This window comes from Saccopteryx bilineata, chromosome 3 (assembly GCF_036850765.1).
Source record: "Saccopteryx bilineata isolate mSacBil1 chromosome 3, mSacBil1_pri_phased_curated, whole genome shotgun sequence".
Lineage (NCBI taxonomy): Eukaryota > Metazoa > Chordata > Mammalia > Chiroptera > Emballonuridae > Saccopteryx > Saccopteryx bilineata.
In genome coordinates this window covers 295,505,889-295,524,069 of record NC_089492.1, presented here as the reverse complement: position 1 = coordinate 295,524,069, position 18,181 = coordinate 295,505,889, and the positions used below count along the sequence as shown (strand labels likewise).

General features: G+C 55.4%; 1 protein-coding gene across 4 annotated transcripts; it reads left to right on the top strand.

Annotated features, from left to right (window-relative positions):
- Positions 1 to 715: 715 nt before the first annotated feature.
- ZNF444 (zinc finger protein 444) lies at positions 716 to 17,485 on the top strand. 4 transcript variants are annotated; one of them, XM_066270937.1, is made up of 5 exons: positions 721 to 819; positions 2,512 to 2,622; positions 4,622 to 4,968; positions 9,865 to 9,949; positions 11,861 to 17,485. In XM_066270937.1, exons 3-5 carry the CDS (start codon positions 4,657 to 4,659, stop codon positions 12,472 to 12,474), a joined length of 1,011 nt encoding a protein of 336 aa, XP_066127034.1. In that variant the 5' UTR covers positions 721 to 819; positions 2,512 to 2,622; positions 4,622 to 4,656; the 3' UTR covers positions 12,475 to 17,485. The 4 variants fall into 4 exon arrangements, with proteins under 4 accessions (XP_066127033.1, XP_066127035.1, XP_066127034.1 ...); XM_066270936.1 differs by lacking the exon at positions 2,512 to 2,622 and having other exon boundaries at positions 716 to 819; XM_066270938.1 differs by lacking the exon at positions 2,512 to 2,622 and having other exon boundaries at positions 716 to 819; positions 11,864 to 17,484.
- The last annotated feature ends 696 nt before the right edge of the window (positions 17,486 to 18,181 follow it).

Genomic DNA, 18,181 nt, shown 5'->3' with positions numbered 1-18,181 from the left:
TGGCCGTGGCTGTGTCCGACCGGGGTCACACGTCGGGGGACGTGTGGCGGGTAATACCCTCGCCCGGTGCACGGAAGGGGAAACTGAGGCTTGGGTGTTAGGTTCAGGCAGATAGAGCCGACTCAGGGCGCCTGGGTCCCATCCAGACCCCACACACGGAGCTGGAATCTTGTCGGTTCCGCCGGGTGAGGCAGTAGTTAGAGGCGACCCGTTGTCAAGGAGACGCACCACGCACGCCAAGACTGGCTCTAGTTCAGGCCCCTCCTCTTGTCCGGCCTCCAGGACAACGCCGCCATGGCTCCTCCTTCTCTTTCCCTTGGCACGCCCGGCTCCCCCCCCCCAAGCCCCCCTCACGCACATCTTTACGTCTGCGCATGCTCGGATTCCGCGCGGGCCAATGGCTAGCCCGGTTTGCATTCTGGGAAATGTAGTCCACAAAGCTTGGCGCTCCAGGGGAAGCCACGGTTGTGATGGCCGATAAGGCCGTGGGCACCCCTAGGTGTATCTTGGGAAGTGTAGTTCCGCCGCTAGCGGAGCCATTCGGGAACGGGCGTGGGCGGGTCTCGTCAAGGCGAGAGCCAATAGGAAGCCGCTTTGGCCGCGCGGCTTCTTGGGAAATGTAGTGCTGGGGCGGGGGCATGTCCAAGGGGTTGTGGGTGGTTCTCTGGGAGTTTTGGGGGGGGGAGTGGAGAGGGGGAGAGGGAGGGGGGGGTGAGAAGAGTTGGGCGCAAAGCCTGCCGGGGCATGGAGTCCCGGTGAGCTTTCTGCGCCTGTGCGAGGCGGTGAGGGGCTTGGGGGGGCCGCGCTTGGGAGAGTAAGGTGAGTAAGGGGGGGAACATCAGGAAAGGCTTGGTGGGGGGCGCTTGGAGCTTTTGGGGGGAGAGGGGGGAATACTGGAGGCCAGCGGAGAGGGTGGGGGAGAGTTGTTGGGGGGAGGGGATAGAAAAGAGGGCCGCGGTGAAGGGGGAGGGGAGGGAGGGCACTGGGGGAGGGAGAGCGAGCGGGAGGGGGAGGGGAGGCTTGGGGGAGGGGTGGGAAGTGGTGGGGGACTGGGGACACCTGGACCCATGGGGAAGGTTTTGGGGGGCAGGGTATGGTCCCCACCTAGATGGGGTGCAGAGGGGGGCTGGTCTTTTGTGTGCCCTGTTCACGCACTTTTATAAGTTGTGAGATTCCAGGGGTTGCCTGGTTTTTTTCTTCCTTCCTTCCTTTCTTTCTTTCTTTCTTTCTTGATGAAGTGGTCCTTCTCCTTAGATTGTGTCGCAAGGAATTGAATTCATGAACAGGGTCCTGTGGTGACTGTCCAGCCAACTCCCTTCATCTATCCCCCCAGCCCACCCCACCCCACCCCACCACTGGCAGTCTCTTTTTATTTCCTATTTTAATGCCTGTTCCAATTTGTAGCTAGATTTATTTATTTATTTATTTATTTATTTTTAAGTCAGAGGAGGGGAGATAGACTCCCGCATGCGCTTACATGCGCTGGGACCCACTTGGCAATTCCCATCTGGGGCTGATGCTGGGATCGGTTGAGCTATTTTTAGCACCTGAGGCTGACCGAGCTAGGACCAAGGGGTGAGGATTATGATCCAACCAATCAGCCACTGGCTGCTGGAGAAGAGAGAGAGAACGGGGAGAGGGAGGGGGAGAGAAGCAGATGGTGGCTTTTCATGTGTGCCCTGACTGGAAATCAAACCCCAGGGTGTCCATAATGCCAGGCTGAGCCTCTATCCACTGAGCACATTGGCCAGGGCCTGTAGCTAAATTTTTTCAAAAGATTTTATCGATTGATTTTACAGAGAGAGGAGGGGGTGTAGCATGAAGTATCAACTCATACTCGTTTTACTTTAGTTGTTCATTGCTTGCCTTGACCGGGCGAGCCCAGGGTTTGTTTATATATATTAAAATTTTATTTATTCACTTTAGAGAGGGGAGAGAGAGAGAGAGAGAGAGAGAGAAAAGGGGGGAAGGAACAGGAAACATCAACTCCCATATATGCCCTGACCAGGTAAGCCCAGGGTTTTGAACCAGTGACCTCAGCATTCCAGGTCAACACTTTATCCACTGTGCCGTCACAGGTCTGGTGAGCCCAGGGTTTTAAACCTTCGACCTCAGCCTTCCCAGTCAAAGTTTGACCCACTGGGCCACCACAGGCCAGGCTGTAGCTAGATTTTAAATGCACTTGCTTGTTTTGGTAATAGGGTATCCATTGCCACTCACAGCCTCGGGGATCTCAGTAACTCTGGCTGAGTGAGGGCTTGCTTCTCCTCCGCCCCACCCCCCTCACCCCCACTCCCCGTGCTGTCCTCACCACCTTCATTTTATCACAGCTTGAATTTTTACTGTGACTCTTGGGTTAGTGAGATTTTAGGCCCAGGAATGGAGGTGCGCTGTGTCAGAGGTGCGGGTGTACCTCATTCAAGGACAGTCAGCCGGTCTTTGTGCTCTGAGTTAAATACTTGTCCCCAGGGGACACATAGCAAAACTTGGAGACGCTTCTGGTTGTTGCAGCTGGGGAGATACGACTGGCATCTGGTGGGAAGAAGTCCAGCATTTATCTTACACGTCAGAGGATGGCTGCCACGCACTGAACTGTTCAGCTCGAATTCCACGCGTGTGCAGGTTAGGAAACCTGGAGGAGACAGGTGTTCGCTGAGTATCCAGTGGGGAAGGAGCTGCAGTTAGTCCTCTGTGACAGGTGGAGAGTCCAAGCAGCCCAGTGTCAGAGCCCTACTCTTAACCCCTTAATCCAGCGGGTATTCTTTTCATTTTATTTAAAACAGCCTGCAGGCCAGAATTGGCCCATAGGCTACCACTTGCTGACCCCAGCCCCAGGCCAGGGGTTCTCAATTTGAACACAGGGCCTCTTAGTAGTCTTGAAAATTAAAAGTCCGACCCTGGCCGGTTGACTCAGTGGATAGAGCGTTGGCCCAGCGTATCTATGTCCTGGGTTTGCTTCCCTGTCAGGGCACACAAGGAAGCGTCCATCTGCTTCTCCCCCCTCCTTTTCTCTTCTCTCTCTCTTCCCCTCCTGCAGCCAGTGGTTCGATTGGTTCGAGCATAGGCCCTGGTGCTGAAGATAGCTGGTTGGTCCTAGAACATCAACCTCAGGCGCTAAAAATAGCTCAGTTGATTCGAGTGTTGCCAGGTGGATCCTGGTTGGGTGCACGTGGAAATCTGTCTATCTTCCCTCTTCTCACTTAAAAAAAATTATTCAAGGTCCAAAAGCGCTTTTGTGTAGGGGAGTTAGACTTTTTGTTATGTATCATGATAGAAATGAGGGCCAAACAAATTTCAAAGGATTAATACATTTAGAAAGAGCAGTGATTGGCTATTCAAGCATTCATATAACTTTGTTTTTTGAGAGAGAGAAAGGAAGGGAGGGAGGAAGAGAGAGAAGCATCAGCTCATTGCTCCACTTTACGCATTGATTGCTGCTTTTACATTCCTTGTCTGGGGATCGGACTGGCGACCTTGTGCTCAAACCAGTGACTGGGATCCTGTTGGCAACCAAAGGCCCGCAACCTTGGGTTTCGAACCAGTGACCTCATGATTCTGGGTCGATTCTTTTACCCAGTGTGCCACCACTGGCCAGGCCATGTAACATTTTTATCATGAGAAAGAACCATATATTCCAAAACAGAGTTGGAAACGTGGCTTTTTCTTTATCCCCCTACCTGCACATTTCTCCAAAGTGTGTGTGTGTGTGTGTGTGTGTATTTTTCTGAAGTGAGAAATAGGGAGGCAGAGAGTCAGACTCCCGCATGCATCTGACCGGGATCCACCTGGCATGCCCACCAGGGGGCGATGCTCTGCCCATCTGGGACGTTGCTCCATTGCAACGGGAGCCATTCTAGTGCCTGAGGCGGAGGTCATGGAGCTGTCCTTAGAACCTGGGCCAACTTTGCTCCAATGGAGCCTTGACTGTGGGAAGTGAAGAAAGAGACAGAGAGGAAGGAGAAGGGAAGGGTGGAGAAGCAGATGGGTGCTTCTCCTGTGTGCCCTGACCAGGAATTGAACCCGGGACTTCCACATGCCAGGCTGACGCTCTACCGCTGAGCCAGCTGGCCAAGGCCTCCAGTGTGTATCTTGAAAAAATATAGCTGGGTCTTCCTATTTACTCGTGTTCAGCCTGTGGCCATCAGCCTCTGAAGACCCCACCACACCCACGGGAGAAGGAGAGAGGCAGATGACGTCTTAGGGTTAGGGTGACGACAACTCTGACCTCGCAGTGTCCCTGGGGGAGTCACAGCACCCCCAGGGAGAGGACCACTCCTTCCGGCCAGTGGTTTCCTCAGCCTCAGCACTGCTGATGTTTGGGGCTGGGTCACTCCCTGCCATACTCGCTGTCCTGTGCACTGCAGAGTCCCCAGCAGGATCCCTGGCCTCCACCCTCTGATGACACCCTCCCTCGGCCACACCAGGCAGGCGAACACTTCGTTTTATGGGGGGTGGGGAAACTGAGGCAGAGTGAGGCAACATTGCGTACACCAGGCCCCTTGCTCCTGAGCGGCAACACCGGTGTGTGTACCCTACACCCCTGCTCCTGTCCCCGCATGGTGGGAGGCGGCAAATTTTGGAAAGAAGGGGCTCTCACCCTGCTGGACTTCCCTCCCCACAGGTGCTGCTGTCCCCCCCCAGGTCTCGCCGGCCCTCATGGAGGTCCTGCCCCCCCACCCCGTGAAGCAGGAGGCCCCAGCCGCCGAGGGGCTGGCCCTGGACTCCCCGTGGCACCGTTTCCGCCACTTCCACCTGGACGACGCGCCCGGCCCGCGTGAGGCCCTGGGCCTCCTGCGTGCCCTGTGCCGGGACTGGCTGCGGCCCGAGGTGCACACCAAGGAGCAGATGCTGGAGCTGCTGGTGCTGGACCAGTTCCTGAGCGCCTTCCCGGCAGACATCCAGGCCTGGGTGTGTAGCCGGCAGCCGCAGAGCGGCGAGGAGGCGCTGGCCCTGCTGGAGGAGCTGTGGGTGAGCGCAGCAGGGCTGGGGAGGGGGGCTCCTCACATGCCCATGCCCCTCAGTGGCCACCTCCCTGGAATCACAGGCTGGTCCGCCCCTCACAGTCTTACCATCTGCTCTCCAGAGGGCCCCGGTCTTCAGCGTGAGGCCACCATACTCCACTCATAAGTGAACAAACAAAACAGGTCCCTTAGCCTGACCAGGCGGTGGTGCAGTCTGACCCTTAGCCTGACCAGGCAGTGACTGGAACTCAGAGGACCCAAATTTGAAACCCCAAGGTCGCTGGCTTAAGTGTGGGCTCACAAGCTTGAGCTCAGAGGTGACTGGCTTGAGCAAGTGGTCACTCGCTCTGCTGGAGCCCCCTGGTCAAGGCACATATGAAAAAGCCACAAGGAAGAATTGATGCTTTTCTTCTCTCTCCCTTCCTGTTTGTCCCTCTCTCTGTCTCTGTCAAAAAAAAACAACAGGGGCCCTGGCCGGTTGGCTCAGTGGTGGAGCGTCGGCCTGGCCTGCGGAAGTCCCGGGTTCGATTCCCCGCCAGGGCACACAGGAGAGGCGCCCATCTGCTTCTCCACCCCTCCCCCTCTCCTTCCTCTCTGTCTCTCTCTTCCCCTCCCACAGCTGAGGCTCCATTGGAGCAAAGGATGGCCCGGGTGCTGGGGATGGCTCCGTGGCCTCTGCCCCAGGTGCTACAGTGGCTCTGGTCGCAGCAGAGTGACGCCCCGGATGGGCCTGCTGGGTGGATCCTGGTTGGGCGCATGCGGGAGTCTGTCTGACTGCTTCCCCGTTTCCAGCTTCAGAAAAATACAAAAACAAACCAAAAAAAACCCAACAGGGCCCTGGCCAGTTGGCTCAGTGGTAGAGCATCGGCCCAGTGTGTGGCAGTCCCCGGTTCGATTCCTGGCTAGGGCACACAGGAGAAATGTCCATCTGCTTCTCCACCCTTTCCCCTCTCTTTCCTCTCTCTTTCTCTCCTGCAGCCAAGGCTTCACTGGAGCAAAGTTGGCCTGGGTGCTGAGGACGGCTCTATGGCCTCTGTCTCAGGCACTAGAATGGCTCTGGTTGCAATAGAGCAATGCCCCAGATGGGCAGAGCATCGTCCCCTGGTGGACATGCCAGGTGGATCTCGGTTGGGCGCCTGCGGGAGTCTGTCTCTCTGCCTCCCCACTTCTCACTTCAGAAAAATACAAAACAATACAAAACCGGTCCCACAGTGCTGGAATCGGGGTTATGGAGAGTGAGGATACTGTAGGTGGAAGTGTCATCCTAGTGATACAATTTAGAGGGTGCAGCCCCCAAGACCGCCATCCATCTGACACTCAGCGGGGGTCCCAAGACCTCCCTCAGTATGATAGTCCAGTAGAAGGACTCAGAACTCACGCAGAGCCGCTGTGCAGACGGTTAGGGTTTATTCCGTGGAAGGCAGCCCAGGAAGCCCCATGCACGCAGCTTCCGGTCTCCTCTTCCAGGGAGGTCTTGCAAAAGGCACCAAGTATCTCCCACCAGGGCAGCTTCCCAAGCCTGGTGTCCAGGGTCGGCCACATGGATATGGCTGAGGGTCCATGGCTGACCCCAGTCTCCGCTCCCTCTGGAGGTTGAGCTGATACAGCTCGGCTACAAGCCTCCCATAAATCCTAGTGTGTCTTGACTGACCGCGTGCCATTCTGCAGGGTCAGGACTGGGTACTCTTGTCCTTTATGTTTCACAGATGAAGATACAAAGCTCAGAGAGGGCAAAGTCACCCAGCTGATTAGCAGGTCATGGTGGAGAGTGGAACCCGCGTGCTATGGCTGTAGATTTCCTGCTTCTATTCTTTGAGCACCGGTTGGCTGCCCTGTCCCGATATCTTCCTGTGGGTGATGCTCAGCATCCGCATGGCCCAGCGTCTGCGTCTGACCGCAGACCAGAGCACCCGGGTGCCCATGGAGTCCTCTGGAGAAGGGAGCGTGCACAGGTTTGCGTGCACCCGGACGTGCTGGAGACCAGGCTGGCAGTGCGGCTTCCTGCCTGCACCCCAGACCTGCCCCGCCACCAGGCCAGGAGCTGGGAGGCCTCCGACTGGCCGAGTGGGGACTTGGGGTGAGATCCTGTGCCGCCCTGCCTCCTCTGAACTGACCGGGTGTGAGCTGACTCGCTCCGCTCCCAGCCCCACAAGCAGGTCTGCTGCTACTGCAGGCACCTAGGGACCCGGTCGGCCACTTGGAAATCCCTGCCCCGCAGCCCCACACTCCTGCATCCGAGCTTCCTTTTTGGGGTGAAGGCAGACGGTCTGCCCTTCGTTCATCCATCGGTTCCCTCGCTCAGAGTCCAGCGTTAAGAGGTGCCAGGAGCTAGAACCCTCGTCCGTGGTGGCTGGAAGGTAAAATGGAGCAGCCACGGTGGAAAACAGTCTGGCCATTCCCTCAGAAGGGCAGACGTGGGACTGCATGCACCCTGTCCTGAAATGATGTCATCTTGCCGGCATCGGTGAGATGCTGTAGGAGCTTTGCGGTCATGTGTCAGCCAGCCTACAGCGAAGCCAGTTTCCTTACCGTTACCCGTCGCCAAGTGGGGATCCACTGGACCGTGTGAGCCAGCACATCCACTGCTGGGCGTACACATGAGAGAAATGGGAACACACATGCCCTCAGAACTCACACACATGCAGTGTGAATGTCGGGAGTATGTCATCACTCGTAAGAGGCAAAGAGTGGAGCTCCCGTGTGCACCAGCTGGGAAGTGGATAAGCCGCCAGAGGCATGTTCACACAGAGTGCTTCTCAGCCCTGAGAGGCACGGAAGGATGGACACGCTGCAGCACGGGGGAACCTCGGAAATACTGTGTGAAAAGGGAAAGAATCTGACCAGAAAAGATCCTGCGTGATTCCATTTCTTTGAAATGTCCAGACTCAGCAAATCCAGAGATGGGGGAGTAGACAGGACGAAGATGAATTGTTCCCAGAGAGACAGGAAGTAGATGAATGGTTCCCAGAGAGACAGGAAGTAGATGAATGGTTCCCAGAGAGACAAGGAGTAGATTCATGGTTCCTAGTGAGACAGGAAATAGATTAGTGGTTTCCAGCGAGATAGGAAGTAGATTAATGGTTCCCAGTGGCTGGGCCAGGGGTGGGGAGGAGACTGTTAATGGGTTGATTGTGGTGATGATTGCCCAATTCTGAATCCACTAGAAACCATTGCATTTTATTTTAAGTGGGTGGATTCTGTGGTATGTGAAGCGTATCTCAGTAAAGCTGTTATTTATGAAAAAGATCAGCACCAGGGATACCACACAGAAGCCAGCGAGGCCAGTCCCCACCCTGCCCCCCAGAGCCCTCGTCTCTTGGAGAAGACAACAAGCAGATATGTAAGAACACAGTGTGATGGGCCAGGTGACTCCATGAGGGACAGCTGACCTACTGTAATCAGGTAGAAAGGACACCAGCTCCACACAGACTTCCCAGAAACCGAACACGGGGAACCCGCATTACCCTGATGCCAATACCACAGACGTGACAGGAAAACAAAACCATAGACCGGTATCCTAATGGCAAGGTAATTATGTCAAGTGAAAGAAACCAGACCGCAGCCTCCCCCCAAAAAGGGCATTTACTGTGTGGTTCTGTTTATATAAAGTTCTAGCAAATGAGATCCACTCTGTAGCAGTTGCGCAGTGGAGGTGTGCGCAGGGACCTCCAGGAGGCCGTCAGCGTGCTCACCACCTCGATGGTCATGGTGGTGGTTTCTGGAGCGCATACGTCTGTTGAAAGTCATTGGGTTACATGTTTTAAATGCATGCACTCATTGTGTGTCTGTGAGGCAACGTCATCCTCTTAAAAAGTGTGCGGTGACAGGGTACCAGGACAGGGTTATAAACCACGTGTGTGGCAGAGATGGGCTCAGTCAGCTCCCGAAGTCGATGGTGAAGGGGGACGGGAAGGGGGTTCCAGGCGACCCGAGAGAGCTCAGCACACCCAGCCCATAGGCTGTATACTGTGACATGAACTTAGGTTCCGGGTGGGGACCTGACCAGAGGTGGGGCTAGAGGGGTGGCCAGGGTCAGGGCACCTGGGCCACCTCCGTGACGGTGTGTGTTATCCATACATTGCAAGCAAGCTGCTTTTTGAGAAGGACTGGGAGCTTCCTGCCAAAGCCTTAGCATCTGGCAGGATTGTAGACATCACTGACTTTCACGCTAACAATCCCTTTAGTCCAGAAGCATCTGAAACAGTGAAATGTGAGGATGCGGTTTGGGTGTGCATGACTCACGTGTCAGCCCTTCCTTGGCACGGGGGGGGGGGGGAATTCTGGTCTTTTCCTCGAGTGCAGCAAGGGTTTGAGGAACCCATGTCAAGAGTGTGAAGGAACCAAAAATAGTCTCATCTGAAGCTTTCTCTTGAAAACTGTGTGGGTCTTCCTGGCTGGTGCCGTCCTGCTCCAAGCCATCCAGGGTGTGAGCTGGAAAAAGTCTCATTCTGAGCTCGCTTCATTTTTTTTCCCGGAGTTTAAAGTAACTTATGTGTTTTGCTTCTGAATTGTGTCATGGCGTTTACAGAGGGCGGTAAGGAGCTAAGGCAGTATCGAAAGCACGGGTATCTGTGACCTGGTGCTTATGATAAATCACCCCAAACGTAGTGGCTCAGAAAACGTTAAGCATCTCACACAACTTCTGTGGGTCAGGACCTTGCGGTGGGTCTGGCTTGGGTGAGGAGGTTGCACTTAAAGATGTCACCTGAGGCTGTTGTCACTGAGGGCTGGCGCGGGGCTTCAGGGGTGGTGGCAGAGCGTTCTCTGCATGGCAGCCAGCTTCGCCCAGAGCCAGAGACGGGACGTGGTGAGAGGCTGAAGGTGATGGGGGGAGAAAGAGGGAGAACAATCAAGGCCGTGGTCACCCAGGTTTCTCAACTCAGAATGTGGCGTCTCCTTTCAGGGACCAGCGATGAGAGCCCCTCAGGACATGACGGAAGGCTCTGAAGTTGGCCTCCGAAAAGAAGAGAGCGGGGTGATTCCATTAGGTGAGACACTGGCCCCCTTTCCCACACCGCCAGCTTTGTCCCCTTGCCCAAGGAGAGGTCCCTTCCTTGCCCACCACTCATTTGTTCAGCAAGTGTCCCGACTGTGTGTGTGCCAGACCCTGCACTGGAGGGGAACGGAGGGAGGGGGTAGGGACAGCCCCTGGAGGTGACATGGCATTCCCTGTGCTCGAGCTGCAGACACGGAGACAGAAACAAGGTAACTCACCCAAGATCAGGTGCTGGCCAAGCTGGTGGCATCAGGCACTCTGACCCTGGACCTATGGCACGGAGTCCCAGAGTCATGTCTCACTGGCTCCGATCGAGTCCTTCTTGTCTAGATCTGAACCTGTGGCCTGGGTACGGCGCCCTGTCTTCCACAGTGTCTGGCCTGCACACATGCCCATTCCGTGGGTGCTCGCCCGTTGGGCTGGGGCCGGCTCTGTCCTGACCACACACGTGAGGGTGAGGAAGGGAGCTCAGGCTGAACCTGGTCAGGGAAGAGAAGCAGACTGAAGGCAGAGGCCCGGGGTGTCCACCGCGTGCAGGGTGGTGATGCTGGTGGTTGGTGTGGACCCTGAGCTGGGGACCCTGGGGTCTCAAGTGGGAGAGGGCGGAGCCGCTTGAGGGTCATCCCAGGGTTGAGCAAGGGGGCTGCAGAGGGAGGTCAGGAGGAGGGAGGGGCCCCGGGAGGACGGGGCAGAGGTCACAGGGAGGACAGAGACCTGGGGGAAATGGAGGACAGGGACAGGAGGTTCCTGGCATACCTTAGTCTCAGGGAAAACATCATGAACATCATCAGAAAAGCAAAGATGGATGGACCTTAATGTGCTGGGACACCGCGGGCCCTGGGGGCAGAGGGCCGAGGGTGGGAACCCAGGGCCCTTGCTGCACTGGGACAGGGCGGGGAGGGCCACCGGAGAAGGCCTCTAAGCTCAGTGCCCTCTGTGTTGGGGACAATGACAGACCTCCCACTAGGGACATGTGAGGTTGAAGTGAGATGCTACAAGTATCATGGTCAGCTTGCTCAAGGCACGGAGAGAGTAGGTGTTACAATTTGTCACTTCTATCAGGCAGTCCTAGTGTGACTAACCAAGGTCGCTTGTCTGTGGAGTTGCACGGGGCATTGTGTAAACCCGGGGAAAGGAAACGTGTGGTTCGTACGGAAACGTGTGGTTCGTACGTCCACCCCTCATCCGCCCTCCCATCTATCACCACGAAGCCAGTCAGACACTTGTCACCCCTGTATGCACCTCACCCACCGTTCACCCACCAGTCCACCCTCTCATCCCTTCATCCGTCTTCTTCTGTCCTCTCTCGGCACCGTCTATCCAGGTACCCATCTACCCATCCACTCACCCATCCATCCATCATTTATGCATCCATCCATCCACCCACCCATCCATCCATCATTTATGCATCCATCCATTCTTTCATCCACCCACCCACCCACCCACCCATCACCCATCCATCCACCCATCTACCCACCCATCCATCCATCCATCATTTATACATCCATTCACCCATTCACACATCCATACATCCCCCATCCCTCCCTCCCTGCTGGGACATTTATTCACTTACCCATATTCTCCATTCATCCACCCACCCGTTGAGCTGCCCACCAGTCCGGCTTCCACCATCTGTGTACTGCACCCCTTTCCCCACTCCCACCCCCACCCCTCACATACACACACACACCCACCCATCTGTGTAGTGGGCACTCACTCCACCCAGGAGCTGCTGTGCGGGGTCACAGGGATGAACGAGAAGCCCACCTCAGTGCCCCCAGACGTTGGACACCCGCCTTCCACAGCACCACCTTTCCTACACGTGGCCCGGCCCGCGTCCCCTGCCCACCCCAGCCCAGCTGTGCGCAGCCGCGATCCTGGACCTGACTGCGCCTTTGCTCAGCAGGAGACGCAGCCCCGGGCACTGAGGATCCGGCCGCGGGGGCCGCCGAGGCCGCGCGCCCTTACAAGCAGGAGCCGAGCAGTCCCCCGCTCGCTCCGCCGGCCCTGCCCGCGCCCGACCTGCCCGCCTTCCTGGCCGCCGCCGCCGCCGCCGCGGGCACCACCTCCTGCCCCGACTGCGGCAAACACTCCCTGAAGCCGGCGCACCTGCCTCGCCACCGACAGAGCCACTCGGCCGAGAAGCCGCACACCTGCCCGGAGTGCGGCAAAGGGTTCCGGCGCAAGGAGCACCTGCGGCGGCACCGCGGCACGCACCCCGGCCTGCACCCGGGCGGCCTGGAGCCGGCCCTGCCCCCGCTGCCGGCCCGCGAGAAGCCGCACGCCTGCTGCGAGTGCGGCAAGACCTTCTACTGGCGCGAGCACCTGGTGCGCCACCGCAAGACGCACTCGGGCGCGCGGCCGTTCGCCTGCTGGGAGTGCGGCAAGGGCTTCGGGCGCCGCGAGCACGTGCTGCGCCACCAGCGCATCCACGGCCGCGCAGCCGGCGGCACGGGCACGCCTGGCGCGGCCGGCCCCGAGGGTGGGGGCGCCTTCCCGCCCTGGCCGCTGGGGTAGCCGCGCGGCCACCCACCCCTGTGCCGCCGGCCAGCCGGGTCGTCCGGCTGCAGCCCGCCTCTCTCCTCCTCCTTTGCCCAAACCATCCCGCACCCTAACGTCTTCTGATCCTTAACAGCTTGGGCTGTCCCAAACCTCGCCTTCCCGGTCGAGTCTCCCCTCTGGCCACCCTTCCTGACCTCCCAGCCTGTCCCACCCCCTCTAAACCCCCGGGGAGGGCAGCAAAGCCTATTCGGAGCCCAGAAGAGGAGCTCTGGGCAGGAGCAGCAGGCCGGCCCCTTGGTCCAGAGGAGGCTGAATGAAGGCAGAGTACTGGGTCCTGTCCCTAGGTGACCACCCCAGAACCGATTGGGGCACAGAGGAGGGGCCTGGTAATGGTCTCGCTCCTCTCAGACCCAGGAAGGCAGAAGATGGACAGAGATCTCTGCTCTGGGAAGTGTGTAGGAAACGAGAATTCACCAGCATCTGCAGAGTAATAAACTCACTGATGTGTGCAAACAGTAGTCCCAGGTTCTGTTGTCGCCCCACCCTCAGGAGCTGTGTCTGTCTCTGGAACCCAGCCCGCTCCAGGAAGCCCTCAGAGTCTGGGCTCAGCCCTAGGGTCTAGTTCTTGTCCTTGAATCAAGAGAGGGGACACCGTGAGAGGTGATGGGAAATGAATTCTTACCCATTTCTGTGCAGCCCCGAGATTTTCCCACATTGTTGAACCTGCCCAGGGCCCTGGGAGCAGGTCAGCCCACGTTCACCTCACGGAGGCAGGTACAAGGCTGGGGAAGGGACCCAGCTTAGCGCCAAACCTGCTCAGATTCTAGTCTTGATCCAATGGCTTCCCAGTTGCATAATCTTAGGTCACGCTTTTCTCTAAGCCTCTGTTTACACATCTGTAACCATAATGGTACCCACATCGCTTGCTAAGACTGTTCATAGGGGCATGTCACCCCATTTTGTGGGTGACACCACCCCCAAATATCACTGTCAGGTCTTTTGGGTGGCCCATTTTTCCAAGAGAGGAGTTGTCTCTTAGAGGTAGGGTATGAGCCTAGGGCCTTTGGTCTGGGGCCCTCTGGTGGTGGGGGGGAACCACTCCTGAGTGCAAACCATTTCACCCCTTGTCCTCAGTTTGAAGTCTCCTGGAGTCCAGGCCCTGTCCTCTCTGGGGAGACATCGGTGTGTCTGACTGGTAAAAGTCAGGCTACAGGACATGCCCTAGCTGCAAGGGAGTCTGGGAAAGCAACCAGCTGATGAGTGTATAGCAGAAGCTGACCCACTTTTTAAGACCTATAAAGTGGGACACCACTCTGACAGCAAGCAAGGTTGGGGTGCCAGCCAGTCTCGAGGAATGACGTGACCACCAGCGTGCCCCAACAAGCCCCTGTCCTCAGCATTGCCTTGTGAGATAGCAAACAAGGCTCCTGCCAGAAAGGGTCCAGGGTTGCACATTTTCAAGAAAAGAGGTAAAATGCTTAGCATTGCCTATGAACACCCACAGGTGCCTTTCCTGTTTAGGGTCCTCTCCCACCTGGAGGTGTCCCTGTGACGGGTGCCCGCCATCTGGCAGAGGAGACCAGCTTGGAGAAGCCCCCAAAGGGGACTCGTGGGGATGGACAGGCAGGGGCAGTGGTGGGGAGTGCTGAGGCCAGGCTGCGGTCTGAGGATGGCATTCTAAAGATAACAGCCCAAACTGCTGTTTTCTGAGGGCCAGACCCTCTTTCTAAGGTTTAAATCCTCCAAGTCGGTCATTACAGTAAAGGATGCAAGCACTGACCATTACTCAGGCCAGAAAGCGGGCACGGAGAGAGGATGTAGCTGGACCACCCCCGCCATGGAGAGCCTGGTCGTGGCGTCGTAGCCTGGCTGCCCATTCCTGCTTCTGTAGTGACCAGGAGCCAGGCTGGTACCCATAGGTTTTTGAGGGAACCCGCAGGTGGCCAGAGGCTCCAGTTTGGGTCACAGCCATGGTTTCCTCTGCTCCAGAGGGGCTCCATTTGGCCCCCAGGGATTTCCATCTCCTCTCTGGGTGCTGTGCCCACCTCCCTGTGTCCCTCTCCTTTGCCCAGGCACAGGGGGTGCACACCAGGTGCAGCCCCGCTGTGCTTGCTGTGTGAGGAGGTAACTGACAAGAGTAGCCCGGGCCACCTTCACCGTGTCTTATACACGTTGGGGGCTGCTCACCACTTGGTCCCCTAAATCCATTCTGGTCCCACTTCCAAGATATGTGCCCTTCTCCGGACCTTCCTCACCCCTCTAGGTCATGCCATGCATGTTCACCTGCTTAAAACGGCTTCAAACTTACCTCACGGCCTCCGATTGCCCTTGTGAGGGATCCCCTTGGGCGTCAGGAAGAGACGGGGCAGGGAGCCAACACGAAGCAAAGCCAACCTTGTCCAAGACCAGAGCTCCCCTGTCCAGCAGACCGGGCTGAGCTTGTTTGCACGGCTGTGGCGGGGTTCCACGACATGGAGACAGGGGGAGCACAGGTGTGCAAGCCTCTCGAAGCCGCAAGGCTCATGGCCACCATTCTTGACCGGTCAGCACGAGCTCAGGGCCAGCCCATATTGGAGGGTCAGGAAAGCCCGAGTTGCAAAGCCACCTTGCGGGGAGCTTGGAATGCCAAAGTTATACCCCAAGCTAATGAGCACCTGCAGTGCCCAGGTGTCAGGCGGCCATGGAGAAGGATGAATAGATGCCTAAACAGTGATAAATTTGGTGTAAAAAATAAAGGAGGGTGCCTGATGTGTGTGGTGACGCAGTGGATGAAGCATCGATCTGGAATGCTGAGGTCGCCAGTTCGAAACCCTGGCCTTGTCCAGTCAAGGCACATATGGGAGTTGATGCTTCCTGCTCCTCCTCCCCTTTTCTCTGTCTCTGTCTTTCTCTTTAAAATAAAGTCTTAAAAACTATTTTAAAAAATAAAGAAGGGGTGTGGGGTGAAGAAGGCAGTGGAGACTGAGAAGTCGGGGAAGGTCTCTGAGGAGGGGCTTGGGTGGGGGTCTGGATGACACTGGGACAGCCATACAAAGATCTGAGGACAGCGATACAGGGAGGGACCAGCTGGGACCCAGGCCCTGAGGAAGAGCAAGCCAGCGCTGCAGACCAAGGAGGGGAGAGGAAGGAGAGGGGACCTGCATGTCTGTGAGAGGGCACTTGTATATTTGGCATGCCCGGGAGGCATTGGAAGGTTTCATGCAGGAGTTAGTCATCCAATTTACACCTTAAAAGCAGTATTTTGGCTGCCAAGTAGAAAACAGGGTGGGAGGAGGGAGGGAGAAGATGTAGGTGAGTGTGAGTCAGTTCAGGGAAGAGAATCATGAACTGGGCACAAATGGTCGTCCATGTGCTCCCTCCCATGTGACCTTGCAGTCAACCATGGTCCCTGTTCTCTAATCTTGCAAACAGGGGTCTGGCAATTAGTGGGAAGCATGGTGACACCCTGGTTAAGCAAGCAGAGTCCAATATGTCTGGGTATCAAGCCAGTGAGTTATCAAGCTGTGCAATCTTGGGAAAGTTACTTAACTTCTCTGAGTCTCTCCGTGTTTGTCATTGGTTCAGTGAGCATCATCCCTATCTCACAGGGTGCCAGGAGGAGTCCGTGAGGTCAAGGGCACATGTCCTGAGCCTGTCACCACCGGGAAACGCTGTGAGTGCTGATGCTCACTATCAATAGGATTGTGATCCTTCATGGAGACCCCTTTCCAGAGTGGGTCCCTTCTCTGTCTGCTTTATATGCAAGCTCCTCCATCCTGAATTGCTCTCACAATGACTCTCTGTGAGGATATTATTATTTTCTAAAATTATTATTATTTTTTTTGGTGACAGACACAGAGAGAGGGACAGAGAGGAACAGACAGACAGGAAGGGAGAGAGATGAGAAGCATCAGTTCTTTGTTGTGGCACCTTAGTTGTTCATTGATTGCTTTCTCATATGTGCCTTGACCAGGGGGCTATAGCAGTCTGAGTGACCCCTTGCTCAAGCCAGTGACCTTGGGCTCAAGCCAGCAACCTTGGGTGTCGGGAGCCGATCAAGGACTGCTGGCTGACAAGGTCACAGCAGAGAAGATCCACAACTGCTGGCTGACAAGGTCATAGCAGGAGAAGACCCACAACTGCTGGCTGACAAGGTCACAGCAGAAGAAGATCAAAAACTGCTGATTGACAAAGTCACAGCAGAGAAGACCAATGGCTGCTGGTTGACAAAGTCACCACAGTGAAGACCAATGGCTGCGGGTTGACAAAGTCACCGCAAAAGAAAGGCAGAACAATACTTCCCCCTTTGATCTTTTGAATTAATCTGGCCTTATATCCCCCCTTTTCTGGGTGTGTGCTATCATTTATGGCACAGGGATAATAGTACCGTGCTTTCCCTGTAGATTCGTAGTAATGTCTTAGGAAATGAGACAGAGGGTGTGAGTTCCACAGAAAAGCCAGTAAGCCCCTTGAACTGGGCTCATAGACATAAGAGGCTGGCTATGATATCCCTCGTAAAGGGTTAAGTTTGTAAGAGAATTTCTTCTTATTAATCATGTTAGAAAGAATAGATTGTGACTTATGAATAGGTAGGAAACAGTAACTATACACAGAGCACCTTTCAGCCTTCACTTAATTCATCACTTTACTTCCCTAGCCTTTTCATGTGATAGAGTAGAGAAACTTTCCTTTCTTCTTGCTTACCTGACCTGCAGGTGGTGGAACACTCTGAGAAGAATAAAGTTAGAACTTAACTAGTGTATGAATATAGTAAATAAATAAAATTTGACTAGACAATAGAATCTTAGACAAGGTAGAGTTATTAATCAGTACTGACCTTTTGGAAGTTTGTACCAATATTGTTATTGCTGTTCAAGTTATTGTATAATTGTACTTTGAATGACTTACCACCTGATTTATAGTTTATAGAAATGAATTAACTGTTACCTAGGAAATGTAATAACCATAGTGAAACAAAAACAATGATTAATCAATGTATTCTGAATACCATGTGATTGTAACTTAGTGTGTGTGTATAAAAGTAAAGTTAGACCAGCCATTGGCAGAGATGCCTGGCAGTAAATGCTAATGAGAGAATAAAGAGAAAATAAAGAATTCTGCTCTCTCACTCGATTCGCCGATGCCGTCTCTTCCTGTGGGACCCCTGGATTCCCCCCGGGGCTGGACCCCGGCACTTGGGTTCAAGCTGGTGAGCTTTGCTCAAACCAGATGAGTCCGCACTCAAGCTGGCGATCTTGGGGTTTTGAACCTGGATCCTCCGTGTCCCAGTCCAATGCTGTATCCACTGTGCCACTGCCTGGTCAGGCTTAAATTTATTTTTAAAAACTATTCCTAATTCTTATTTTTAAATATTTTTTAATTATTCTTTTTTTTTTTTTTTTGTATTTTTCTGAAGTTGGAAACGGGGAGGCTGACAGACTTCCGCATGCACCCAACCAGGATCCACCTGGCACGCCCACCAGGGGGTGAGGCATCTCCAACATTGCAACCAGAGTCATTCTAGCGCCTGAGGCAGAGGCAACAGAGCCATCCTCAGTGCCCAGGCCAACTTTGCTCCAATGGAGCCTTGGCTACGGGAGGGGAAGAGAGAGACAGAGAGGAGGAGAGGGGGAAGGGTGGAGAAGCAGATGGGTGCCTCTCCTGTGTGCCCTGGTCGGGACTCCTGCATGCCAGGCCAATGCTCTACCACTGAGCAACTGGCCAGGGCCAAATTATTCTTATT

Bases quoted from the DNA above. Each gene is read 5' to 3' on its own strand.
- ZNF444 (XM_066270936.1), top strand. From the start codon at position 4,657: ATGGAGGTCCTGCCCCCCCACCCCGTGAAGCAGGAGGCCCCAGCCGCC. The intron at 4,969-9,864 runs GTGAGCGCAGCA...GTCTCCTTTCAG, and splicing joins CCCTGCTGGAGGAGCTGTGG to GGACCAGCGATGAGAGCCCC. The intron at 9,950-11,860 runs GTGAGACACTGG...GCCTTTGCTCAG, and splicing joins GAGCGGGGTGATTCCATTAG to CAGGAGACGCAGCCCCGGGC.